This window comes from Hypomesus transpacificus, chromosome 23 (genome assembly GCF_021917145.1).
Source record: "Hypomesus transpacificus isolate Combined female chromosome 23, fHypTra1, whole genome shotgun sequence".
NCBI lineage: Eukaryota > Metazoa > Chordata > Actinopteri > Osmeriformes > Osmeridae > Hypomesus > Hypomesus transpacificus.
In genome coordinates, this window is record NC_061082.1 from 20,241,045 (window position 1) to 20,267,508 (window position 26,464).

The window sequence follows — 26,464 nt, forward strand, 5'->3', positions numbered from 1 at the left end:
CAAAAGCAGAGGTTTTGGTTGTGTTGTGATGTCCTGCAGTGACAGCATCATGTTAGTCATGATTAATCTCTGGACATTCTCACTGTTAACCTACCTTTATTTGCGAGGCACAGCTCCCAAAAATATTGAATATGCATTGTACCCGAATTACCTTAATGGAATTGTAAACAGCAGTGCAATTTATTTCGCTAATTTACGATGTAGTCAATACTTGCACCCTTACAGTGCAGCTGCAGAATACTCTTAACGTATAAGGTGGAGGTTGTGGGGGTTGATGAGCGGGGGGGGGGGGGGGGGGGGGGGGGAGGGGAGGGCAGGAGGTGTGTGGGAGGGGGGAGGGGGGGGCAGCAGCTCTGGCGGGGTGTGGGGGTGGGGGAGGGGGAGGGGGGAGGGGGGAGGGGGGGGCAGCAGCTCTGGAGGTTGTGGGGGTGGGGGGAGGGGGGGAGGGGGGCAGCTCTGTGGAGGTGCTCCTGCCCTCCTCACAGAGCAGTCAACAGCCTCATGTCACACCACAGACACACGCATAGATTGAAGGAAAATACATAAATAAAGAGAGAAGAATAGAGCAGGGCGGGGGGAGGGTGCTGTAATGGAACACATTACACAACCCCCACCCCCGGCCATGTGTCCTGTACAGGCCAGTACCAGTACAGGCCTGTCTGTCTAGTACCATCTAGTACAGGCCTGTCCATCTAGTACCATCTAGTACAGGCATGTCCGTCTAGTACCATCTAGTACAGGCATGTCTGTCTAGTAGCATCTAGTACAGGCCTGTTTGTCTAGTACCATCTAGTACAGGCCTGTCTTTCTAGTACAGGTCTGTCTGTCTAGTACAGGTCTGTCCATCTAGTACAGGCATGTCCGTCTAGTACCATCTAGTACAGGCCTGTCCATCTAGTACCATCTAGTACAGGCCTGTCTGTCTAGTACTGCTGTGGCCTACCATTTCTGCTCCCTTGTAGCCTGCCATGGAAGTGCTACCCTGGGCTTAGGAGTTCAGAGCCCTGCTCAGATGTGTTCACGACACAGGAAGTTTCCACACAGGAAACAAACGTAACATGAATGTGTTTGCCAATAGCCTTGTGCTTTGCGTCTCTACAGTAACCCCTGGTCAGAGTCGTCCGTGTCGCCCTGGCGATACTGGCTCTGCGGTCCAGGCTTCTGCTTCTCCTGCCGTTCAGACATGAGCAAGCGAGCCAGATGCTAAAACATGCATGATAATCTCTCTCTGACTGAATTCCCCGGCTCCCACAACTATGCCTCCTATTTGCTGAAGCATGTTTGAACAGATCAAGCAGAATCAGAGTCTCTATCCTTTACACCCCGTAACATCTCAGTGATAATGCACACAACTCTAACCAACCAGAGATGCCAAACAGATCCACCAGGACACTTTACCGCATTATTAAACATTAACCATCATACAGGATGAATTATTTAACTGTGGTATTTTAGCTACATGGTTTATATATCTTCTGTTTAAAGCGTCTGTGTGTTTTCAATGAGTCATCTTTGTTCTCTCCAGGACAACTGTTCCGGAGCATGGGGGAGCAGCATTTCAACATGGCCGCTGTCTCCAGTGCCTTTCCCTTCAACCACCCAGCATTTGGCCTGTACACCACAGCCTCGGGCCGGCCGGAGTTTGGAGGCTTGGGGAGCCTGGGGAGCCTGGGGATGTCTGCTGCCCTGGCTGCCCACTCCCAGCTGGGGGGGTTCCCAGGTAGGGTTAGGGTGGGGGGGTTACCAGGTAGGGGTTAGGGTGGGGGGTTCCCAGGTAGGGGTTAGGGTGGGGGGTTACCAGGTAGGGGTTAGGGTGGGGGGTTCCCAGGTAGGGGTTAGGGTGGGGGGTTACCAGGTAGGGGTTAGGATGGGGGGGTTACCAGGTAGGGTTAGGACGGGGGGGTTACCAGGTAGGGGTTAGGGTTAGGGTGGGGGGGTTCCCAGGTAGGGTTAGGACGGGGGGGTTACCAGGTAGGGGTTAGGGTTAGGGTGGGGGGGTTACCAGGTAGGGTTAGGGTTAGGGTGGGGGGTTACCAGGTAGGGGTTAGGGTGGGGGGTTTACCAGGTAGGGGTTAGGATGGGGGGGTTCCCAGGTAGGGGTTGGGGCGGGGGGGTTCCCAGGTAGGGGTTGGGGCGAGGGGGTTACCAGGTATGGGAGCAGGGAGAGGGGGTTACCAGGTATGGGAGCAGGGAGAGGGGGTTACCAGGTATGGGAGCAGGGAGAGGGGGTTACCAGGTATGGGAGCAGGGAGAGGGGGTTACCAGGTATGGGAGCAGGGAGAGGCCTCTCATGTTTTTCATCCATGGTGATTTCTTCCTGGAGAGATGGCTCACCAGTTGTCCCAGTTTGCTGTTTTCTGGGAGTGTGGAATGGGGTTTCTGGGAAAAAAGAGGCTTCATTTCCATAGAACCGTGGTCCTAGACCCAGCCCTGCGGTGGCTTCAGAGGGTTGCAGGTGCCTGTTGTTCTAGCAGCCCGGTTGGTATCCAATTTGTTCAGTCCCCCTGTAAGGCCATGGGATGCTCACATATATAGCTGAAGCATGCATCACCTTTATGGTACCGTCCATCAGTTCAGCTGGGAACATTCCAACATTGACGTTTATAGACGGGGGAGGCTCCACCTTGACCCTTCAACAGAAAGCAAGATTGGACACTATCACATTTATGTAGGGCTGTGTGTGGTGACAGTAAACAGAACAGACTGCCATGTGGGAAAACAAGTAAAACCAGTGTCTTTTTCACAGAAAAGTTGATTAGAGTCATTAGAATGACAAACAAACGTATTGACTCAGAAGCGGGAGACGTCGTGTGGATGGCAGTTGGCGTTTGGAAGGGAATGTGTTTGGGGGCTGTGTTGTTGCAGCTGGGAAGCGTGCAGCGTTCAGGGCCGCAGGTCTGGAAGGCTTCAGCAGGATGAGCTCACCAGGCTGAGACTCAATTTACAATTCTCAACATGTTTACAATGAAGGGAATAAAGAGGGCTGAATTCACAGTCCTCGGAATGTACCGGTCATCTGTGGAGATTTCGGTTCAAAGGCAAATGAAAGGCTTCTCCTGCGGAACCTGGTCTGTATAGAACCGTGCGCTGTCACTAGGAGGGAGGGGGGAGATATCACACAACTCCAAATAGTCAGCTGGGGTAGATGTCAGAGAACAAGTCTTTTATGCGTTTCCTTTTCTCTCTCGTTCTTCTCGACCAGACTGGTGGCGGTCCTCAGAGGCTCATGGCCGCGGGGCCTTCTTCCCCCCCCTCCTGGGTCTGCCCCCCTTGTTTGCGCCCCCCCTCCCCACCCACGCCTCCAGCCCCTACCAGTCGCGGACCCCCAGCAAGAACGGCCGTGCCACAGCCAAAGGTACCCTCCCTCCCTCCCCCCATAACTCCCTCCCCCCACCTCCCTCCATCCCCCCTCCCCTCCTCCCCCCACCTCCTTCCCCTCTTCCCCCCCATCCCTCCCTCCCCCCACCTCCCTCCCCCCTCCCCTCCTCCCCCCACCTCCTTCCCCTCCTCCCCCCTCCTTCCCCCATCCCTCCCCTCTCCTCCCCCCATCCCTCCCCTCTCCTCCCCCCACCTCCTTCCCCTCCTCCCACCTCCCTCCCTCTGGACTGTGTTGGTCCTCTGGAGCTCATTCAAAGCAGCATGCAGACATTTCCATAAAATAGAGTTATGTCGTCTCGGGCACTAGTACAATATCTAATATGTTTAATTGACCCCAGAGGCTGTGGCAAGACATGTAAATGCATAAATCAGTTTGTAAGCAGGTGTGGGCTGTTTCACCGTGAATACATTAAACCACAAAGTCTTCTTGCTAACATAATGAGATTCCCCTTATTAAGAGCTTTAGTCATGTTGAGAACTCATCATTTCCTGGACTCTCTCCTTGTCCTGTGTATTTATATATATTTGGAAGCATCTTTCCTGCCAGCTTGACTGCTGGTTGTTAACTGTGGGCTGTGCCGTGTGTGGCGTGTCCCTGTGACGCCAGGGCTGAACGGGGTGCTGAACGGTGGGGTGGTCCCAGGAAGCTCCTCGGGGAACCCCAGCTTGTTCTCAGCCACGGCAGCCTCAGAGAGCTCCAGGGCCAAGGGCAGGGGCCGCACCAGCGAGGCGGACCTGGGCCAAGCACAGGACACCAGCGCTCCCAAAACTAAGGACAAGGTTGGTGCTGTGACATCGGGAGGGGGATGGTACACAGGTCTTCCTGGACACTGTAAAATTCCAGACCTTTGAGAGAGCGATGTCTGTGCCCCTGGGCATGGTGTGTTATCCGAGTCGTGATGACGTGCTGAGGTTTTATCTCCATCCTCGTAGAAACGCAAGAAACCTTTGGAGACGTCCAGTGTGAGTGGCAGCGATTCAGGATCCTCCGTTTCGTCCTGCGATGACGTGAGCAGCGACTCGGACGACCTGGACGACGACGAGGATGATCAGAGCATCGACAGCGGCGACTCGGACTCAGAGAAGGACGGCCGCTTCAAGATGAAGGTGTGTGTTGTTGCCTTCTTGGCATTCAGAACACACACTCTCTGTCTCTCTCTTTCTCTCTCTCTCTCTCTCTCTCTCTCTCTCTCTCTCTCTCTCTCTCTCTGTCTGTCTCTGTCTGTCTCTCTCTCTATCTCTATCTGTCTCTCTCTCTGTCTCTCTCTCTCTCTGTCTCTGTCTCTCTCTCTGTCTCTCTCTCTGTCTCTCTGTCTCTCTCTCTCTTTCTCTCTCACTCTCTCTCTCTCTCTCTCCCTGCCTCTGTCTCTCTCTCTGTGTGTGTACACTTCTGGCCTATGGAATGGTAAATCTGGAATCACAAACATGCATCTTAATAGCATTTACGAGTGTCTCCGTGTCAAACGTTGTACTTTAACAAATAGGATAGGTTAGGTTTTCCTTCTTGGTGGTAAAGAGCAGCTTGTGGCTCTGTGCTGTTGAATGTTAATTCTGTGTTAAATGTCAAGGGCAGCAGTGTGTGTGTGTGGCGTGCTGGGGGGGTCACCGGTCCACCTCCTCACCACCCAAGCTGACGTGACACCCCCCCTCCTCCTCTCCTGCCCGCTCCTCTCTGCTCCCCCACCCTCACCCCCCCTCTGCCTCCTCCTCGTCATCTCTCCCTCCCTCCCTCGCTCCTCATCCCTCCAGGGTGTGACCCAGGGCTTGTCTGAGGGGAAGCAGGATGTCCACTCTGAGAAGACCCCAGACAGCCAGAGCGGGCAGTCTAAGAAGCACCGGAGAGATGGCCCCTTCTCGCGCTGCCTGTCCTCCCAAGCCGGCCCTCTCCCCTCGGCCGTGGGCCCGGCGGCAGGGCCCCTCTTCCAGAGCCCCAGGAGCAGGGAGGCTCAGCAGCAGCAGCAGCAGCAGCAGACCAGCGTCATCCAGGCCACGGGGCTGGCTGTCAGCAGCAGAGCCCTCCCTCTGTCCTCACACACACACAGAGAGAGCCCCTGTGGGCCCCCCCGGGCCTCCCCCAAGCACTCCTCCTCCTCCTCCTCGCCCAAACACAACTCAGTCTCTTCTTCCCCCAAGCCCCTCTCCCTCTGCACTTCACCCAAACCTCTGTCTCTGTGCTCCTCCCCCAAGCCCTTGTCTCTGGCCTCCTCTCCCAAGCCTCCCTCCCTCTCCCCCTCTCCCAAACCTCCGACGCTCTCCCCCTCACACCAGCCCGCCAGGTCCTGTACCTCCTCCCCCAAACCCCCCGCTGTGGCCGGGCGCAGCAGGGGCAGCAGCAGCAGGGGCTACTCTGACGACATGATGTCACACATCAACAGTTTCGGAATACAACCGGTGGGTGTCAGTCCTTTCAGGACGCAAACCGTTAGCATGACTTAAGTAGTAGACATTGAGCACGTTTGTTTTTAGTTTCTGTTTAGTTACTGAATGTGAAACGCCTGAAATGTGAAAGGTGACAGTTTGAGACTACAGTTTGTTACCAGCGTAAAGTCCATTCTCTCTCATCTTGTCTCCTAGTTGCTCATGAGAAGTTGAGCAATGAGAATTACGACAACAGTTATTTGTCGGACATTTTAAAAGGTCTTCGGGTTTCCTCGCAACAGAAAATGAAACATCTAAGTACTATTATCAGCACTTTGATATGGTTTCATGCTGGGCTGTTGGCCACATGACTGAAAGTGACAATGCATTTAGCTTTATTGGAAACACTTCACTAAAGCTGACAAGCAATTAACTGGCTAATGGTTTAGGATGCTTGTTGTTATCGAGAGAGAAATCTGCTTCTGTCAAAAGATTCAATTATTCCTGTTATTATGAACAGTGGTTGTGTGTGTTAATCCATAGCTAGACCTTTTCGGGCAGCCTTTTAATAACAAGATGCATTTTGTCAAGACAAGCGTAGCTAGTCAAGGTGTGACAGTTCAGCCTGCACATCTGCCCACAGCAGGAGAAGGAGCACATATTCTGCAGCTTTTCAATGCTTCATAAAGCTTCTGGCATTGGCTTGTTTTTGTATAAACGTCATGCGGAGCGACCTTATTCCTCATTGTCTCTCTGACTGAACACAATACAAGAGGACTGGGATATGACTTCCCCCATTCACAGTCCGTATTAATGAAGGTGAGTGACAGCTTGTATAATTACTTCCATTTTCTTTCTGTCTCCCGGATTCGTTTAGCCCTTCCTCTCCCAGGAGCACTTCAAACAGGCCTTCCCTCTGTCGCTGAAGAAGCAGGACTCGTTCAAGAGCGGCAGGAAGATGGCCTCCTCCTCCTCCTCCTCCTTACCTCCCCCCAGGCTGTCTCCAGAGACCTTGGCCAGTCACAAACTGACGTCCTCCCTTCACGCCAGCCACTCCAACCTGTTCCTGACCAACCCTCTGCTGATCCACCACCACCAGCAGCCCCCCAACGGTGTGATTCACAGCTCGGTCCAGGAGGCCCCCCTGGCCCTCATCACCAGGCCCCGCGGCCAGAGCACCAGGCCCCCCAGCAGGCCCCCCAGCAGGCCCCCCAGCAGGCCCCTGCTGGCCGCCACCAGCCCCCACTTCTCCATGCCCATCAACCTGAGCACCGGGACCAAGGAGGCGTCAGGCGCTGCAGTGTCCCAGGCCTCCACCTCACCCGGCCAGGCCCACAGGCCCAGGAAGAACCAGACCCCCAAGGCTCTCCGTGCCAGGAAGCCCCTCCTCCACGCCAGGAAGCCCCTCCTCCTCCACGCCCCCCTGGCCCACACCCTGCACGCCCCCTCCCTGGTGGAGCTGGTCAGGGGCACCGAGTCTGACATCCCCAGCAGCAAGGACTCGGACGACTCCTTGGGGGACGAGGACGAAGACGAGGATGATGAGGATGACTCGGACGACAGTCTGTCGGGTTAGTCAGCTCCTCTCTTTAAGAAAAAGGCAATAAAGACCTTTTTTTTGCGTCCGTGCTGATTGGCTGTAACTTTAAACGCTTGGTTGCCTCTTCAGATAGGAGTCGTTCTGGAGGGTTGTAGCAGAGAGGCCTGTGATTATCAGTTAATGCGTGGCTGGGTGTGAGACGAATCCTAATTGGGATGTGATGATTTATCAGCGGTCCCCCTCCCCTCTCCCCTAACCCCCTCTCCTCTCCCCTCTACCCCTCTCCCCCTCCCCCCCACAGACTCTGACAGTAATCTGGAGAGCGACTCCGACGGCTCTGAAGACGAGTTGAAGGAGCGCGAGGCCCCAGACAGGAAGCTTTCCAGAGCGCCCTCCTCCTCCTCCTCGCTCCTCAACGCCACCTCCTCCTCCTCCTCGCTTCTCAACGCCTCCTCCGGCCTGTCGGCCAGCTGCTCCCCTCTCAACCTCCAGGTGGCCAGGCCCAGCTTGGCCCCTTCCAGCACGGTGACCAGCGTTGGGGGGGCTCTGGCCTTCCACGCCCCGCCCTCCTCCTCCCTCTCTCTGACCACTCCACCAGGTACAGCCCAGAAACCAGCCAACACCATGTTCAATCAAACCTGACATCTGGTGATGGGGATGGGTATATACTTATTGGTTAGAGCATTTGACTGCAGATTAAGAGCACGTTCGAACTCCCCCGGTACGTCCCTAGAGATAAAAGCTTCTTCTAGGGTTCGATCTGTGTTCCACCTCCACAGTGTCAGTGTCAGTGACATCAGGCGTCATTCAGCCGCCAGGGCCCGCCTTGCTGCGCTAAGGTCTGCGCTCTGTCTAGACATTCAGCTTCCTCTTCTGTGAGCTTAGTCACGTCACCTTGTCCAAGGAGGAAACCAGGACACCCAGGTTTCCAGTCAGGAATGATGCTGACTGGAAATGTGCCAATGTTGCTTGTTGGATGAGTGTCTTCAAGCCTGGCTGGCTGTTGGTCTAGCTGATGGTTGACCTCTCACCAGCTGGATCTCACGCCTGACGCCACATGACTCGTGCTGTAGTTAGCTTTTTGTTGTCCTGAACAGGAATTACTGTTGCGGCGCTTCGTTTATGTCTGCCATAAACTAGCTCAGTACATTTTCTCTTAATTAATTAATGCTAAATGGTTCTCTTTGTATTATATTTAATACAACATGGTGGTTAAAGGGAGTGTTTTTGTATGGTTTTGCTAAACTGACTGTGTGTGTAGTGTGTGAAGGCTGTAGGAGAAGGGTGGAGCTCCTGGAGCTGGGGAGGGGGGCTGGGCTGGGGTCGCTGCTCACTCCACACGTTCAGGATTCATCTCTCTTCGTGCCAGGGTCAGGGAAGAGGAGGAGGGTGACAGACGAGAGAGAGCTGCGATTACCTCTGGAGTTTGGGTAAGATACTCAACATGCGCACACACACACACACACACAGAAGCCTCTGTCTGTGGTGGTTCTATAGTGGTAGTGGAACTCCTATTTGTGGTTGCTGTCTTTGTGGTGTTACAGTATATGTCCCTGTCAGGAGATTACGGTAAACATCCCAGTATCCCTGCCTCCCTCCCTGCCTCCCTGCCTCTCTCCCTGCCTCCCTGCCTCCCTCCCTGCCTCCCTCCCTGCCTCCCTCCCTGGCTCCCTGCCTCTCTCCCTCCCTGCCTCCCTGCCTCTCTCCCTCCCTGCCTCCCTCCCTGGCTCCCTGCCTCTTTCCCTCCCTGCCTCCCTGCCTGCCTCCCTCCCTGCCTCCCTCCCTCTCTCCCTGCCTCCCTGCCTCCCTCTCTCCCTGCCTCCCTGCCTCTCTCCCTCCCTCTCTCCCTCCCTCTCTCCCTCCCTCCCTGCCTCCCTGCCTCTCTCCCTGCCTCCCTGCCTCCCTCTCTCCCTGCCTCCCTGCCTCTCTCCCTCCCTCTCTCCCTCCCTCTCTCCCTCCCTCCCTGCCTCCCTGCCTCCCTCTCTCCCTGCCTCCCTCCCTCTCTCCCTCCCTCTCTCCCTCCCTCCCTGCCTCCCTGCCTCCCTCTCTCCCTGCCTCTCTCCCTCCCTCTCTCCCTCCCTCTCTCCCTCCCTCCCTGCCTCCCTGCCTCTCTCCCTCCCTGGCTCCCTCCCTCCCCTTAAAGGGTGTATCTTATGCCCAGGCATGACACAGGCCACAGCAGGCAGGAAATGAGGCGCTGCACTCAGTAAGAAGGGGTTAACCACATCCAGCCTCAGTGACACAGACACACAGCATTAGCAGCTCCCCCTCCCAGCCCCCTCCTACCACTACCTCCAACACCAACCACTAACAACCACACACACGCACACACACACACACACACACACACACGCACACGCACACACACACACACACCCCTCCAGATCTGGATGCCTTTCATCTGCCTGTGCGGATGTTTTTCATCAGCCGGTTCACAGGGGAAAGAGAGGCGACAAGCCCCAGCCTGTATATCCCCCAGCTGCCCTGCCTCAGACCCCAGACCTGGTCTCTCTCCAGGGGACAGCTCCCCCCTGCTGCCCTGCCTCAGACCCCAGACCTGGTCTCTCTCCAGGGGACAGCTTCCCCCTGCTGCCCTGCCTCAGACCTGCTGACTGGGTGGAGCTACAGGATAGCCGAGCAGAGTCCAAAGGGTCAGGTTCCACATGAAGCCACAAGGAGCAGAGGAACACACAGAGCGAGCTGTGCTCTGTTCTGTCTGACTGCTGTAGTACCGCCCACAGTCGGCACACACACAGCAGGTTGAGGTAGTGTGTTAGCGTGGTGAGCTGAAGGCGAGGAAACTGAGGTGTTGTGATGGCGAGGGCAGAGTTGACCCTGTGATCCCTGCGCTGCTCTCCGCAGGTGGCAAAGAGAGACCCGCATCAGGAGCGTGGCAGGGCGTCTCCAGGGCGAGGTGGCCTACTACGCCCCCTGTGGGAAGAAGCTGCGACAGTACCCCCGACGTCATGAAGGTACCCTGTCCACCCTGTCCATCCTGTCCATCCTGTCCACACTCTCCACACTGTCCATCCTGTCCACACTGTCCACACTGTCCTGTCCATCCTGTCCACACTGTCCACACTGTCCACACTGTCCACACTGTCCATCCTGTCCATCCTGTCCACACTGTCTACCCTGTCCACACTGTCCATCCTGTCCACCCTGTCCACCCTGTCCACCCTGTCCACACTGTCCTGTCCACCCTGTCCGTCCTGTCCACCCTGTCCATCCTGTCCATCCTGTCCACACTGTCCATCCTGTCCATCCTGTCCACCCTGTCCACCCTGTCCGTCCTGTCCACCCTGTCCATCCTGTCCATCCTGTCCACACTGTCCATCCTGTCCATCCTGTCCACCCTGTCCACACTGTCCTGTCCACCCTGTCCACACTGTCCTGTCCACCCTGTCCATCCTGTCCATCCTGTCCATCCTGTCCACCCTGTCCACCCTGGCCATCCTGTCCATCCTGTCCACCCTGTCCACACTGTCCATCCTGTCCACACTGTCCACACTGTCCACACTGTCCTGTCCATCCTGTCCACCCTGTCCACACTGTCCATCCTGTCCATCCTGTCCACACTGTCCATCCTGTCCACACTGTCCACACTGTCCACCCTGTCCACACTGTCCTGTCCACCCTGTCCACACTGTCCTGTCCATCCTGTCCACACTGTCCACCCTGTCCACCCTGTCCACACTGTCCATCCTGTCCACCCTGTCCACCCTGTCCACACTGTCCTGTCCACCCTGTCCACACTGTCCTGTCCATCCTGTCCACACTGTCCACCCTGTCCACCCTGTCCACACTGTCCATCCTGTCCACCCTGTCCATCCTGTCCACCCTGTCCACCCTGTCCATCCTGTCCACACTGTCCATCCTGTCCACCCTGTCCACACTGTCCTGTCCACCCTGTCCACACTGTCCTGTCCACACTGTCCATCCTGTCCATCCTGTCCATCCTGTCCACCCTGTCCACACTGTCTACCCTGTCCACACTGTCCACACTGTCCACACTGTCCTGTCCATCCTGTCCACCCTGTCCACACTGTCCATCCTGTCCACACTGTCCACACTGTCCTGTCCATCCTGTCCACCCTGTCCACACTGTCCATCCTGTCCACACTGTCCACCCTGTCCACCCTGTCCACACTGTCCACACTGTCCACCCTGTCCACACTGTCCTGTCCACCCTGTCCACACTGTCCTGTCCATCCTGTCCACACTGTCCACCCTGTCCACCCTGTCCACACTGTCCGTCCTGTCCACCCTGTCCATCCTGTCCACCCTGTCCACCCTGTCCATCCTGTCCACACTGTCCATCCTGTCCACACTGTCCACACTGTCCACCCTGTCCACCCTGTCCACCCTGTCCATCCTGTCCACCCTGTCCACACTGTCCTGTCCACCCTGTCCACACTGTCCTGTCCACACTGTCCATCCTGTCCACCCTGTCCATCCTGTCCACCCTGTCCACACTGTCCTGTCCACCCTGTCCACACTGTCCTGTCCACACTGTCCATCCTGTCCACACTGTCCATCCTGTCCACCCTGTCCACCCTGTCCATCCTGTCCACACTGTCCACCCTGTCCACCCTGTCCACACTGTCCACCCTGTCCATCCTGTCCATCCTGTCCACCCTGTCCATCCTGTCCATCCTGTCCATCCTGTCCACCCTGTCCACCCTGGCCATCCTGTCCATCCTGTCCACCCTGTCCACCCTGTCCACCCTGTCCACACTGTCCTCCCCTCTCACAATCACTATTCATTTAGCAGATGCTTTCATCCAAAGCAGTACACAAATGTGCATCTAACGTTAATAAAAAATTACGGAATGTAGTATAATTTGTATATACCTGAGAGTATATAACGATGGCTTTGCTGTTTATGTTGGTCAAGAAAACGTCTTTATTGTTGTCTCACTGCATATTTTCTCTCTCTTCTATAGTATATATCCAGAAATGGAATAGCTGACATCACACGAGATAATTTTAGCTTCAGTACAAAAATAAAAGTTGGTGACTTCTATGAAGCCAGAGAAGGACCTCAGGTGAATACGACTCCTCCACATCTAAAGATCGTTGACTTCTTCAGTTCAGCTAAGGCAGGGCCTTGCGTAGCCTCAAACACAGCAGATTTTTGAACAAGAATATTTTGAAAATATTTGTTCAAATATGTAGAAAATATATGTTGTTCTAGTCTTTTCTGTACCGTTCAATGGCCTCAGTGGTGCCCCAGACGAGATGACCTCCCTGCTCCCTTCTCCCAGGGTTTACAGTGGAGCCTGCTGACAGAGGAGGAGATCGTTCCTCGCATCATAGCGATGGACGGGAGGCGAGGCCGCCAGCCCAACCCCGACCTCTCGGGGGCGGTGGAGAGCCCCCCAGCCCGGCGCAGGAAGGGCCGCTCCCTGAACGCCGGCGAGGACTTCCCAGGCGCCTCGGATGCCAAACTCCTACGCAAACTGGAAGCTCAAGGTGAGTTCCCCGTCCTTCAGCCACCAGCAAAGAGGCTTTATCTGGAACTCCCCCGACCTCTGACCTCTGACCTGACCCCTGACCTGTCTGGCCCTGGTCACAGAGATCGCACGACAGGCAGCTCAGATCAAGATGATGAGGAAGCTGGAGAAGCAGGCTCTGGCACGGACAGCGAAGGAGGCCCGCCGGCAGCAGGGTATGCAGGAGCGGGCTCCGACGGGGAAACTTCTGGGAACAGCGATGTCTTCTTGTCTGGTGGTGCCATGCCAGCACAACACTGATGTTTCTCTTGATGTGTTCCTGTCAGCTGTCATGGCCGCGGAGGAGAGGAGGAAACGGAAGGAGCAGATGAAGATTCTGAAGCAGCAGGTAGATGGTTTTCTTCTTCTACGCTTCCTGTGGTTAGACCACTTGAAACACACAGCAGATCTTCACACACACAAAGCAGCATACTTTCATGGTACTGTACGTGTGTGAACTGCACACACGCTTTTATGCCCAAGCATAAAACGCTAAACGATTAAAACGAGATAGAAAGTGTAAAGGCAGGCCAGGCCCTAACCTTCACGATGCTAGAGTCCGCTCATCTTCATCTGCATGAAGGGTTTATCCCAGGTCCCCTTCCCCCGCACGCTAACATGCATGTCTGGAGACTTAATTCATCTGATCTCTCTTCCATCCTTTTACCAGGAGAAGATCAAGCGCATTCAGCAAATTCGAATGGAGAAAGAACTCCGTGCACAGCAGATTCTCGAGGTTGGTCCAAAAGAGTTATTGCAGAAACATTCCAAAACACTTCCTTTTTGCTGTTGGTAGGAATTTTTAAATCAACTAAAGGCTATTCGTAAGTTATATGGTTGCACTTTTAGTAATGTCTCGTGACTACATGTGACTAATGCTTAATTGGTTTTTGGCACACACCAAAAAAAAACTGTTGAATATGAAAATCTCTTCAGACCGTAGTGGAGTTTTCCTCTCAGTATTATCTCAGACAATGGCTGCCTGAGAGTTTAGTCTGAGTAGGTGAAGCGGCTGTGTTCCATGCACTCACTAATATAAGCTGGGAAGGATTTTAGCGTTTCTAAATCAAATTTCAGTTGACACGCTTGGCAAGCTGCTCCTAACAGGATTTCACCAGGCTCGTAATTACAGATTGAAATTTTCCTTAATTTATTCGGACTGGCTGTTGGTATTTCTGAAGCGTTACAACTATTTTGTCTTCTTTGCCTTAATGGGAAGAAATAATTATCTCATCGCACGAGATTGCAATATGTTCTGCTTTACACGACCAGAAAGACCTTGGAACAGTGTTTGTGCCTGTTGGACATTCCACATTCATAACATTCTTTCACTGTTCTCTATCAAACAGTCCTCTTTCCTCAAACAGTAAAAACATGGAATTCTATTTGGAAAGTCCAGTGGTGAACATTGCTTTGCTAGTTTTATCCCACTGACGCTCAAACCAGGTATTACTGTGTTGTGCAGCATGTGCTGTTGGATGAGATGTAAAACCAATGTGTCACGTGGTTCTGTTGCATGACCTGTAGACCTGTTTTACACAGGCTAAAAGGAAAAGGAAGGAAGAAGCAGCCAATGCCAAAATATTGGAGGCTGAGAAACGAACCAAGGTTAGTTTAGATGTGCCACAACCACCACGGTCGCCCCCTTCCCGCTTGCTTCTCAAGTCATACTTACCTGCAGTGACTGCCCTCCCACCACCACACCCCTGCCCTCCCCTGTGCCCCCGACTCTCAGCCCGCTGTCTGCCCCCTCATCGCCTCCTCAGCTGAATGCACGGTAGCTCTGCTAGCTTCAGGGGACTGTTTCTCAGTGCTGGGGAGAATTTACTTGGCACTCAGAGCAGAACCTTTTCCATGTTAATCAGCGTCACAATGGACGGTGCATTCTCCTGTCCCCCGCCTGCCTCACGCCTCCAGAAAACCAGCAGGCCATTTCCATCCTCACGTCCAGCCGTACCCTGGCCAGGCGCCACTGTGTACCTGCCACTCATGTTGAAGAGGGGCTCAAACTGTACTGTGAACACGCGTGCAGGGAAAAGCCCATCTGCTTGTGTGAACATTTTGTGTGGTTGAATTGCAATGTGTGTTGTTTTCTTAGTGTGTGTTTGTTCCCCCCCTAACGGAGCTGATCTCTTCTTCAGGATAAGGAGATGCGCAGGCAGCAGGCGGTCCTGTTAAAGCACCAGGTAGGCATCTCTGTCCAGCTCCACTCAGGGACCAAATGCTATTAGTTTTCCCTTTTCAATTTATACTTGAAACCTTTTGGAGAAGGGCTCTGTTCGACTTGTTATTTTACTCCAATTCTTGTCAGTCAGATTCTCTCTGGTACATGTTGTGGTTCTTCTGGTGTATAAATGTTGGGCTTGGAGAGGAGAGGCGGGGTTGGGGCGGGATCTTACAGGCTTGGCTTTCTTGACCCTATTGTGTTTTCTGTCCCATAATACTTTGCCAACTCTTTCTCCCAGGAGTTGGAGAGGCATAGACTAGATATGGTATGGGTATGTTTGTTTTTGTACATCTAACACCCGCATTGTGAACTGGTCGTGATATGGTTGTCATAGAAATGCATAAAGTGTAGCACTGGCTGCAGTCATACTACATTCTACTGCATGGCTTTTTTTTCCTCCAGCAAAGTGCATTGTTACGTCTGCTCTATATGTTGTGCAGAGAAAGCTAAAGGATGTGTAGATTAGAACAGTAGTGCGCTACACAATCTCAACTCTCTGAGAAGACCATGACCAGTAGGGACCAATGCACTGTCATTGTTCTGAGGAACGCCTTACAGCCATCACCTCTGTTTGTGACTGGATGCAGGTTGATGTCCCGTTGTGTGTGTGTGTGTGTGTGTGTGTGTCGTGGGTGTGTGTCGTGGGTGTGGGTGTGTGTGTTGTATCGTTTGTGGACTGTTTCATCTCATAGTTGGTCTCAGTTGAAACCACCAAATATCAGGAGGCTCGACTGTCATTCCTGATGTGTGTTTGGTGTTTGTCCAGATTTACAATTGATGTTGACTTTCACATGGGTCTTTCCTCACATTAGACTAAACTATGTGCGATGCGAAATGCAGACAGTTTCAGTGTTTATTATAATAAACCCACACATCTAACCTGGAAGGTGAACCACTCCAAACCAGATCATTCTTATACACAGTATATACAATATGTAAGGAGACACACTACTTGGACTGCTTTGTTAAGGCTACAACTCCAGACCTTTGGTTTGTCTGATTTGAGCAGCTTGATGACAGACGATCATAACTTTCAGCATGGTCACTTCAGTCTTAGGAGATCTTCAGTCTTAGCAGATCCTTGCAGCAGCAGTAGATCCTCTGGCCGTTCAGCAGCTTCTAGTGTGCTTACTGCCAGTGTTTCCAGACTCATAACTTCAAGCTAATGCTTCATATTCGACTCTAATAACCGTCGCTCAGCTTCGCCCTCAAACCCTTTTGCTTTTGTCGGTTGTCATTTGAGTCACCTTCTCTGACCCCCTCAGCTGTAATGCTCAGTGTCCATACATGTGCCATTACTTGTTGTGGTGTACACTTGCTCCTCTGTGTTGTACAGTGCAGTGTACCTGTACCTGTGTCCCTCTGGCGAGGTGTCTGACTGTGTGTTTGTGGCTTGTCAGGAACGGGAGAGACGGCGACAGCACATGATGCTGATCAAAGCCATGGACGCTCGTAAGAAGGCAGAGGTACAGGGTTCAAGACCAGTCCGTTCCCCCCATGGCCCCCTCACAGGCGGGCCATTTCTCTCTTCATCCTCCTCTCTCCCTCTCTTTGTCTTCCTCTCCTCATCCTACTCTCTTCCTCTTCTCCTCCTCTCATCTTCTACTTTCTCTGCTTCCAAACTATATGGAGTGTGAATAAAACCCAGAATTGAGCCTTAAGCAATTTTCTGTGAAAGTACTGCAATTTATAAGCATGGAAGAGTGTTGGGGCAGAATTGTAATGACATAATCCTTAACACGATTGTCTGCAACGGGGCCGATAGCACGCGCTGTTAACTTGTCTGTAATTTGGCCCAAGGAGAGGGAGCGCCTGAAGCAGGAGAAGAAAGATGAGAAACGCTTAAACAAGGAGAGGAAACTGGAGCTCAGGAGACTGGAACTGGAGATGGCCAAGGAGCTGAAGAAACCAAACGAAGACATGTGCTTAGCGGATCACAAGGTATTCCCAGTCTGACAAGGGAGGAGAGAGGTCACCAGTCGGTCAACACACAGCTCTGGTGTTCAGAAAAGATGCTTGATCCACATGGTGTTTGACTGGATGTGTGTCCTTCTCAGAATAGTTTTTCAAGATTTGGTACATTTAAAACCGACTATCTGTTTTTTTTTCTTTTTTTTTTACCAGTAAATATCTGTAAATGTACAGTGCTAATCAGTCCCATCTGAGTGTCTAACAGCATGTATGCATCCATGTACAGCTGTTGCTACAAGGCATGCCACTTCCTGAGGGAGTCTTCATGTGACATAATGGGGAGGTGCTCTCAGGGGTACTGCCACCTAGTGGCTGATGGTGTCCTAGCAGCAACCACATGCTCTCAGACACTTCCTCATTATTCCCCTCAGGGGAACTTGATTGGCTGTATTACCACTTCCAGGGGGTTCTTTATAGGTCACATGAAACCAGCTTCCTCTAAACCCCGCCTCTTGTACAAGTCCCACCCGTGTGCAGCAGCAGATGAAATCTCTTGCTCTACATAGTCAGCATACAGCATTTTGACTCTGTCTTTTTCCTGTCAGACATGTCTAGAAGGACAGACCGAGTTATCGATGTCTCTCAGACTGCTCCACTCTGAGTCTCGTCTGTTAGGAATAAGCCCCGTCAATTGATGCCTAATACTGTAATATGTGTGTCATAATAAATACATGCAGTCATGTATTGATGTATCATTCAGTTAGTGTAGTGTGCTGTAGTATGGAGTCTATATAACTCAGTCACTTCAGTGTAGTGTATAACTCAGTTACAGTAGTGTTCTATGGTGTATTAAGGTTAGTTGTCTGAGCGTGTTGTCCCTGTGTGTCCAGCCGCTGCCAGAGTTGTCCCGTGTGTTTGGCCTGGTGCTCCCAGGCAGCACCTTCTCAGACTGCCTCATGGTGATCCAGTTCCTGCGAAGCTTCGGCAAGGTGCTGGGCCTGGACGTGAGCGCCCAGGTGCCCCCTCTGAGCGTGCTCCAGGAGGGGCTGCTCAACATGGGCCCCGCCGCCGCCCGGGTCCAGGACCTGCTGGTGCGCATGCTCTCTGCCGCCGTGTGTGACCCGGGACTGCCCCCCGGACACCGGGTGAGACGCACACACACACACACACACAGAGTAAACACACACATAAAGAACATTCCCACAGATACAGACACACGTTTTCACAGTACTCACGTTCAGTACATTGCCATGCAGCTGGGTGTAGGAGTCAGCCACTCTGATCCCAGGGCAGGAGTCACTGCAGCAAAGCCAGGCTTGTCTCTGCACGACTGCATGCTGTTCTCCTCTCTCCCCAGTAATCAGAACACACAAGTGGGGTGTTATCAATATCTAGCGTTCTGTGGGGCTAAGTGAAGAGGCTTATCTGTTTTAGAGGGTATCGCTGTTTAGAGCGCTTAATGCAGCTTTCTACAGTTAAACCAGAAATTTTAATTCATCCCTAAAGCCATTTCTCCATGCTAATCTGCCTGGCTTAGTCACGCCTTTATGTGACTTTCCACGATTTTCCTCAAGGAACCCAGCTGACTGGCTCATATTCTGAAGCCTTAAAGCACATTTAAGAAGATCTTCTTCTGTAGAAACAGAGTGTTCTGCTCTCTGAATCAGACCTGCCTGAATCAGACCTGCCTGAATCAGCCCTGCCTGAATCAACCCTGCCTGAATCAGCCCTGCATGAATCAGACCTGCCTGAATCAGCCCTGCATGAATCAGACCTGCCTGAATCAGACCTGCCTGAATCAGACCTGCCTGAATCAGCCCTGCTTGAATCAGCCCTGCCTGAATCAGCCCTGCCTGAATCAGCCCTGCCTGAATCAGCCCTGCCTGAATCAGACCTGCCTGAATCAGCCCTGCCCGAATCAGCCCTGCCCGAATCAGCCCTGCCCGAATCAGCCCTGCCTCTTGTCCTCTCTGGAACTGAAGAAAGGCCTCTGTGCTGAGGAACTGCAAGCCCATTAATGCAGATCAAATAAGAAGGAATGAGGAAAATCACTGAACCTTATTATCTCACATCCCATAATAAGCCATGTAACAGTGTGCCCCGTCCCTAAGAGCTCTGTTATTATCTCACATCCCATAATGAGTCTAACAGTCATGTCCCCCCTCCCCAGACCAAGACCGCCCTGGGGGATCACCTGACTAACGTGGGCATCAACAGGGACAACGTGTCTGAGATCCTGCAGATCTTTATGGAGGCTCATTGTGACCAGCAGCCAGAGCTGCTGCCCCTGGCCTTCAGCCTGAAGACCAGGGCCTTCCAGGCCCACACGCCCGCCCAGAAGGCCTCCATCCTGGGCTTCCTGGTCAACGAGCTCTCCTGCAGCAAGAGCGTGGTCAGGTGCGGGTCAAAGCCACACAGGAAACCATCACAGTCACACAGGAAACCATCACATTCACACAGGAAACCATCACAGTCACACAGGAAATCATCACAGTCACACAGGAAACCATCACATTCACACAGGAAACCACACAGGAAACCATCACATTCACACAGGAAACCACACAGGAAACCATCACATTTACACAGGAAACCATCACATTCACACAGGAAATCATCACAGTCACACAGGAAATCATCACATTCACACAGGAAATCATCACATTCACACAGGAAACCATCACATTCACACAGGAATCAGAATCAGAATCAGAAGGGATTTTATTCGCCATGAATGTTTGCACAAACAAGGAATTTACTTTGGCAGGGAGGTGCATACATTAAACATATAGGAATATTGTAACTTAAATATGTGGACTAACTATACAAAAGGAGCAAAGTCTAGCTAATACTAAGGGGGGTCTAGCTAATACTAAGGGGGGTCTAGCTAATACTAAGGGGAATAAAAAATAATATAAAATAAATATAAAATATAAGTAGGAAACCATCACATTCACACAGGAAACCATCACAGTCACACAGGAAACCATGACATTCACACAGGAAACCATCACAGTCACTCAGGAAACCATCACATTCACACAGGAAACCATCACTGTCACACAGTCTGTTTGGGTCTTTCCCACTGTTACCTGAGTTTGACTTTACCCAGCATAACACAATTAAATATCTTCTTAACACAGCGGCTGATGCGGGGATAATGGTCATCTTTGTTTAGCTAGAGTGAACACTGTTGTTTTATTCATCGGGGCATGCATTTTTTATGTAGCGCGACCAATATCAAAAGAAATTTGAGAGAAGTTGGGTGCCGACTGGACTGTTTCATTGAGTTAAGTCAAACATGAGGCCATCTATTTTAAATGAGATGGGGAACCTGCACATGCAATGCTGTGAAACAGACCCCTGTGTTTACAGGTCTGTCACAGTGTCTGTGCTGCGTCTGTCACAGTGTCTGTGCTGCGTCTGTCACAGTGTCTGTGCTGCGTCTGTCACAGTGTCTGTGCTGCGTCTGTCACAGTGTCTGTGCTGCGTCTGTCACAGTGTCTGTGCTGCGTCTGTCACAGTGTCTGTGCTGCGTCTGTCACAGTGTCTGTGCTGCGTCTGTCACAGTGTCTGTGCTGCCCCTCACCCCCTCATCCTGTAGGAGGTCTTCACTTGTAGGCCATGTTTGCATTTTTGTAAGCGTTTCACTGCAACATACTGATCCCTTTGCTTCTTTTACAGCGAGATTGACAAAAACATTGACCACATGACCAATCTGAGAAAGGACAAGTGGTTCCTCGAGGGAAATCTACGCAAGTAAGGACCTGCAGTGTCTCATCAAAATATGATCAGAAAGATCAAATTATAGTGAGAGCTCACTGACTCCTCCTGCCTCCCCCCCAGACTGAGAGTCATCCATGCCAAGAAGACAGGGAAGCGCGACAGCAGCGTAGGGGGGGAGGAGGGCCCGGGCCTGGGCACCCCCACCCCCGGACGCAAGCGCAAGAGGAAAGCTGCTGACAGCGATGAGGAGGAGGAGGAGGACGAGGACAGCGAGGAGCAGGGCGACGAGGAGGATGAGGAGGAGGAGGAGGGCGGCGGCGGGAAGAGGGGGAAGAAGGTGGAGACCTGTGAGGAAGAGGTGAGGGAGATGAGGAGGAGGAGGAGGAGGAGGTGAGGAGGAAGAGGAGGAGGTGAGGGAGATGAGGTGAGGAGGAAGAGGAGGAGGTGAGGGAGATGAGGAGGAGGAGGAGGTGAGGAGGAAGAGGAGGAGGTGAGGGAGATGAGGTGAGGAGGAGGAGGTGAGGAGGAAGAGGAGGAGGTGAGGGAGATGAGGTGAGGAGGAGGAGGTGAGGGAGTTGAACAGGAGGAGGAGGAGGAGGAGGTGAGGGAGATGAGGAGGTGAGGGAGATGAGGAGGAGGAGGAGGAGGAGGAGGAGGAGGAGGTGAGGGAGATGAGGTGAGGAGGAGGAGGTGAACAGGAGGAGGAGGAGGTGAACAGGAGGAGGAGGTGAGGAGGAGGAGGTGAGGGAGATGAGGATGAGGATGAGGAGGTGAAGAAGAGGAGGAGGTGGTGAGGGAGGTGAAGAGGAGGAGGTGAGGAGGAGGAGGTGAGGGAGATGAGGAGGAGGAGGTGAGGGAGGTGAAGAGGAGGAGGTGAGGAGAAGGAGGTGAGGGAAATGAGGAGGAGGTGATGCGTGCCAGTGGCGATGGTTTGTTGTGTGCTCTCTGACACCCTGCTGACTGCCTCTCTCCTCCCTCCAGGACGACGGCGACCAGACGGCCAGCGTGGAGGAGCTGGAGAAACAGTTAGAGAAGCTGACCAGGGTGAGGAGACGGCAGGAGATCCCACTGCAGGTCAGACACCCCCCCAGGGGCTGACCCTCTCTGTGCTTCTCTCCCTGCAGCAGCAGAGCCAGATCCGGAGGAAGCTGTTTGAGTCGTCTCACTCCCTGCGATCCATGATGTTTGGCCAGGACCGCTACAAGAGGCGCTACTGGGTTCTGCCCCAGTGTGGGGGGATCTTTGTGGAGGGCATGGACAGTGGAGAAGGTCAATACTTTTCCATCTAACTAATGTAGAGCTATATATTCAGTACAATATGTATATACCTGGGTATGTGTTCTAATTCATAATGTCCTATAAATGGGCTTGAAATAAATCATTTTTCATACAAATGTACATATGTCTTACGTTAGGTGTGGATTTGCACAAAGTCAGTGTTCAGAACAGTTGTACAGATAGTTTGTTGTTTGGAGGGTGTTTATATGAGGATACTGTGTGTGTGTGTGTGTTGTTCAGGCCCAGAAGAGCTGGAGAAGGAGAGGCAGAGGAGCAGGAAGGAGGTGCAGGTGAAGGAGGAGCAGATGGAAGAGTTGGAGGAGAAACCTGGAGCTTGTCGTCTAGAGCTGGGCTCCCCCAGAGATGCAGCCACCCCAGAGAACCAGCCGGACAAGGACTCCCTCAACCTGTTCCTCCAGAAGCCAGACTCCTTCTCCAAGCTGAGCCAGCTCCTGGAGGTGGCCAAGATGTCCCCGGACTCTGACAGCCACTCCCACAGCCACGGCAGCAGTCCTGCCAAGCCCTCCACCTCTGTGTCCTCCCCAGTCCACGCCAGCGCTCAGACCACACTACCCAGCAGCCCCTCCGCCTCCTCCCAGCCCGGCACGGAGGCCAGGCTGGAGCCAGGCTCCCTCCACGGCGCCCCCTACCTCAGCCCGGGGAGGCGGCCCCCCAGCCCCCAGCAGCCTCTGCTGCCCAGCGACCAGCTCCTCCGGGTGCTGACGGAGAAGAGTGGACACTGGTTCAGCCTGCTGCCGCGGTCGCCCTGCGACGGCTCCTCCGTCACCTCCCCTGGGTCCACCCCCTCGGCCCCACCCTCCTCCTCCCCCCCCCAGCCCGCCACCCACGCCACCCTACCCAGGTCCCCCTCAGCGCTGTCCCCCACCCCCCTGGCCCCCTCTACAGCAGCCAGCCCCGGGAACACCACGGCTGGCATCAGCCCTTTCGGGTTCTCCTCTCTTCAGGTAAGTGGGCTCTCTCTCCACAGATTTGGGGAGATCACTGAATACTCATAATCTGTCGGCAAATTAGACTTGTGAAGGCATGTCTTCTAGTCAGTTTTTGGGGGGCTGGTTGTTGAGTGGCTGGTTGTTGAGTGGCTGGTTGTTGACTGGCTGGTTGTTGAGTGGCTGGTTGTTGAGTGGCTGGTTGTTGACGGTGCTGTCTGGCTGTTGTCCTCCAGCAGGTGAAGTCTGGCCTCCTGATGGGGCTGCCGTTCTGCGGCTGGCCCAGCGGGGTGATGAGTCCTGGGCTGGCCTTCCCTGGCAGCCCCCTGAACCCCCTCCTGGGGACCACGGCCTACCAGCCCGGGGAGGGGGGACAGGGCAACCCCTTCCTGGCCCTCAGCATCTCCACCAGCAAGAGCGAGTCCCCAGGGCCCCTGGGAGAGAAGCCCCCCTCAGCCCGGTCCCCCCGCGGTGGAGCTGGCCAGGAACCAGGACCACGCCAGCCCCCTGCCCATCCCCGAGGGTAGGCCCGCCACGGGAGACACACCCAGACACTCACACAACGAGAGAGATCTGCCATGCTATCACCCCATGTGTTGATGATAAACACTGTGTGTGTGTGTGTGTGTGTGTGTGCAGAGATGCTGTGTGGCTGGTGGAGGGTGTCTGACCTGGAGGAGCTACGAGGCCTGCTGAAGGCTCTTCACAGCCGGGGCGTCAGAGAGAAGGCCCTGCAGAAACAGATCCAGAAGCATATGGAGCACATGGCCCAGGCCTGCGCCAGGAACAGAGATGGTGGGGCTCTCCTCCTCTCTCCTCTCTCTCCTCCTCTCTCCTCCTCCTCTCTCCTCCTCTCTCCTCCTCCTCTCTCCTCCTCTCTCCTCCTCTCTCCTCCTCCTCTCTCCTCCTCTCTCCTCCTCCTCTCTCCTCCTCTCTCCTCCTCTCTCCTCCTCCTCTCTCCTCCTCTCTCCTCCTCCTCTCTCCTCCTCTCTCCTCCTCTCTCCTCCTCCTCTCTCCTCCTCTCTCCTCCTCCTCTCTCCTCCTCCTCTCTCCTCCTCTCTCCTCCTCCTCTCTCCTCCTCCTCTCTCCTCCTCTCTCCTCCTCCTCTCTCCTCCTCTCTCCTCCTCTCTCCTCCTCCTCTCTCCTCCTCTCTCCTCCTCTCTCCTCCTCTCTCCTCCTCTCTCCTCCTCCTCTCTCCTCCTCTCTCCTCCTCCTCTCTCCTCCTCTCTCCTCCTCTCTCCTCTCTCCTCCTCTCTCCTCCTCCTCTCTCCTCCTCTCTCCTCTCTCCTCCTCTCTCCTCCTCCTCTCTCCTCCTCTCTCCTCTCTCCTCCTCTCTCCTCCTCCTCTCTCCTCCTCTCTCCTCTCTCCTCCTCTCTCCTCCTCCTCTCTCCTCCTCTCTCCTCCTCTCTTCTCCTCTCCTCCTCTCTCCTCCTCTCTCCTCCTCTCTCCTCCTCTCTCCTCCTCTCTTCTCCTCTCTCCTCCTCTCTCCTCCTCTCTTCTCCTCTCTCCTCCTCCTCTCTCCTCCTCTCCACTCCTTCAAGCTGTCCCCATTACAGGATTGGCTCAGAGAACACCAGCATATTGCATGAGTCGCTGACCTTTGATGCCTTGCTACACGACCTGTGTTCCCAGGCTGTTGCCAGCACGAAATGTCAACACATTCAAAGATGTTAATGAATCATTGTGAGGGTGTATGTCAGTCAGAGTTCATTTGGGGTGTAAAAACAGCTTAGATTACAGAAAAGTGATTGAATGATTCAGTGTGACAGCGCTGAATATGTACTGTCTCTGTTGCCAATTAACTTAATACGAGGAAACTCTGGACTTGCTAATCTCTGTTCAAGTAAATAACTATGTAACTCCACAGTTAAAAGACTTTGCATTTCATAATGTGGTCAGCATAATTCCCTAACTGGTGTAAACCCATTGGAGGGTTCCAGCATTGTGATAATGTGGTTGTGTGTGTGTGTGTGTGTAGTGTGTGTGATAGATGAGAGGGATCTGGACCAGAAGGAGGTGAGCGTGGAGACTGTGGAGAGCTGGTGTGTGGAGGAGCAGGCCATGGAGGTGGACATCTCCGCTCTGCAGCAGGTGGAGGAGATGGAGAGGAAGGTGACCTCGGCCAGCCTGCAGGTCAAGGTACGGGCCCAGACCCCCTCCTCCGTCAGCCCCCTGCAGGATACAGTGGATCACACTTGACCACTCTACTTTACAACTGTCCCTTTTAATGGTCTCTATCCAGATACACTAGCTTGAAAATAGAATACTCTTTGAAGATTATCGTTAAGAGATTGTATGTCCTCCCTCCCTCCACCACCCTCCCTCCCTCTATCTCCCTCTATCTCCCTCCCTCCCTCACCACCCTCCCTCCCCTCCCTCTATCTCCCCCTCCACCTCCCTCCCTCCCCTCCCTCTATCTCCCCCTCCACCTCCCTCCCCTCCCTCTATCTCCACCTCCCTCCCTCCCTCTATCTCCCCCTCCACCTCCCTCCCTCCCTCCCTCCCTCTATCTCCCCCTCCACCTCCCTCCCTCCCTCCCCTCCCTCTATCTCCCCCTCCACCTCCCTCCCTCCGTCCCTCCCTCCCCTCCCCTCCCTCCCTCCCTCCCTCCATCCCCTCCCTCTATCTCCCCTCCTCCCTCCCTCCCTCCCTCCCTCTATCTCCCCCCCTCCCTCCCTCCCTCTATCTCCCCTCCTCCCTCCCTCCCTCCCCTCCCTCTATCTCCCCCTCCACCTCCCTCCACCCTCCCTCCACCCTCCCTCCTCCTCCCTCCTCCCTCCCTCCCTCCCTCCCCTCCCTCTATCTCCCCCCTCCACCACCCTCCCTCCACCCTCCCTCCCTCCCTCCCTCCCTCCCTCCCTCCCTCCCTCCCTCCCTCCCTCCCTCCCTCCCTCCCTCCCCTCCCTCTATCTCCCTCCCTCCACCCTCCCTCCTCCCTCCCTCCCCTCCCTCCCTCCCTCCCTCCCCCCCCTCCCCTCCCCTCCCCTCCCCTCCCCTCCCCTCCCCCTCCCCTCCCCTCCCTCTATCTCCCCCCTCCACCACCCTCCCTCCCTCCACCCTCCTCCCTCCCTCCCTCCCCTCCCTCCCTCCCTCCCTCCCTCCCTCCCTCCCTCCCTCCTCCCTCCTCCCTCCCTCCCTCCCCTCCCTCTATCTCCCCCCTCACCTCCCTCCCCTCCCTCCCCTCCCTCCCTCCCTCCCTCCCTCCCTCCCCTCCCTCTATCTCCCCTCCTCCCTCCCTCCCTCCCTCCCCCCCCTCCCCTCCCTCCCTCCCCTCCCCTCCCTCCCTCCCTCCCTCCCTCCCCCTCCCTCCCTCCCTCCCCTCCCCTCTATCTCCCCCTCCACCTCCCTCCCTCCCCTCCCTCCCTCCTCCCTCCCTCCCTCCCTCTATCTCCCCCTCCACCTCCCTCCCCCCTCCCCTCCCTCCCTCCCCTCCCCTCCCTCCCTCCCTCCCTCCCCTCCCTCCCTCCCTCCCTCCCTCCCTCCCTCCCTCCCTCCCTCCCTCCCCTCCCTCTATCTCCCCCTCCACCTCCCTCCCTCCCCTCCCTCTATCTCCCCCTCCACCTCCCTCCTCCCCTCCCTCTATCTCCCCCTCCACCTCCCTCCC

General features: G+C 54.4%; 1 protein-coding gene across 1 annotated transcript in view; it reads left to right on the forward strand.

Annotated features, from left to right (window-relative positions):
• Positions 1 to 26,464, forward strand: part of LOC124484924 (bromodomain adjacent to zinc finger domain protein 2B) — a 69,469-nt gene that overhangs the window by 33,162 nt on the left and 9,843 nt on the right. The window contains 31 exon segments of the mRNA XM_047046047.1: positions 1,526 to 1,720; positions 3,203 to 3,355; positions 3,986 to 4,158; positions 4,312 to 4,485; positions 5,128 to 5,769; positions 6,614 to 7,307; positions 7,578 to 7,874; positions 8,646 to 8,706; positions 10,139 to 10,232; positions 10,234 to 10,248; positions 12,223 to 12,324; positions 12,544 to 12,751; positions 12,855 to 12,947; positions 13,059 to 13,120; positions 13,442 to 13,507; positions 14,314 to 14,379; positions 14,913 to 14,957; positions 15,237 to 15,263; positions 16,399 to 16,464; positions 16,799 to 16,939; positions 17,800 to 18,054; positions 19,080 to 19,306; positions 20,594 to 20,668; positions 20,756 to 20,993; positions 21,617 to 21,679; positions 21,760 to 21,904; positions 22,154 to 22,878; positions 23,097 to 23,321; positions 23,323 to 23,383; positions 23,500 to 23,655; positions 24,839 to 24,999. Coding sequence (XP_046902003.1) covers positions 1,526 to 1,720; positions 3,203 to 3,355; positions 3,986 to 4,158; positions 4,312 to 4,485; positions 5,128 to 5,769; positions 6,614 to 7,307; positions 7,578 to 7,874; positions 8,646 to 8,706; positions 10,139 to 10,232; positions 10,234 to 10,248; positions 12,223 to 12,324; positions 12,544 to 12,751; positions 12,855 to 12,947; positions 13,059 to 13,120; positions 13,442 to 13,507; positions 14,314 to 14,379; positions 14,913 to 14,957; positions 15,237 to 15,263; positions 16,399 to 16,464; positions 16,799 to 16,939; positions 17,800 to 18,054; positions 19,080 to 19,306; positions 20,594 to 20,668; positions 20,756 to 20,993; positions 21,617 to 21,679; positions 21,760 to 21,904; positions 22,154 to 22,878; positions 23,097 to 23,321; positions 23,323 to 23,383; positions 23,500 to 23,655; positions 24,839 to 24,999 — 5,705 coding nt within the window.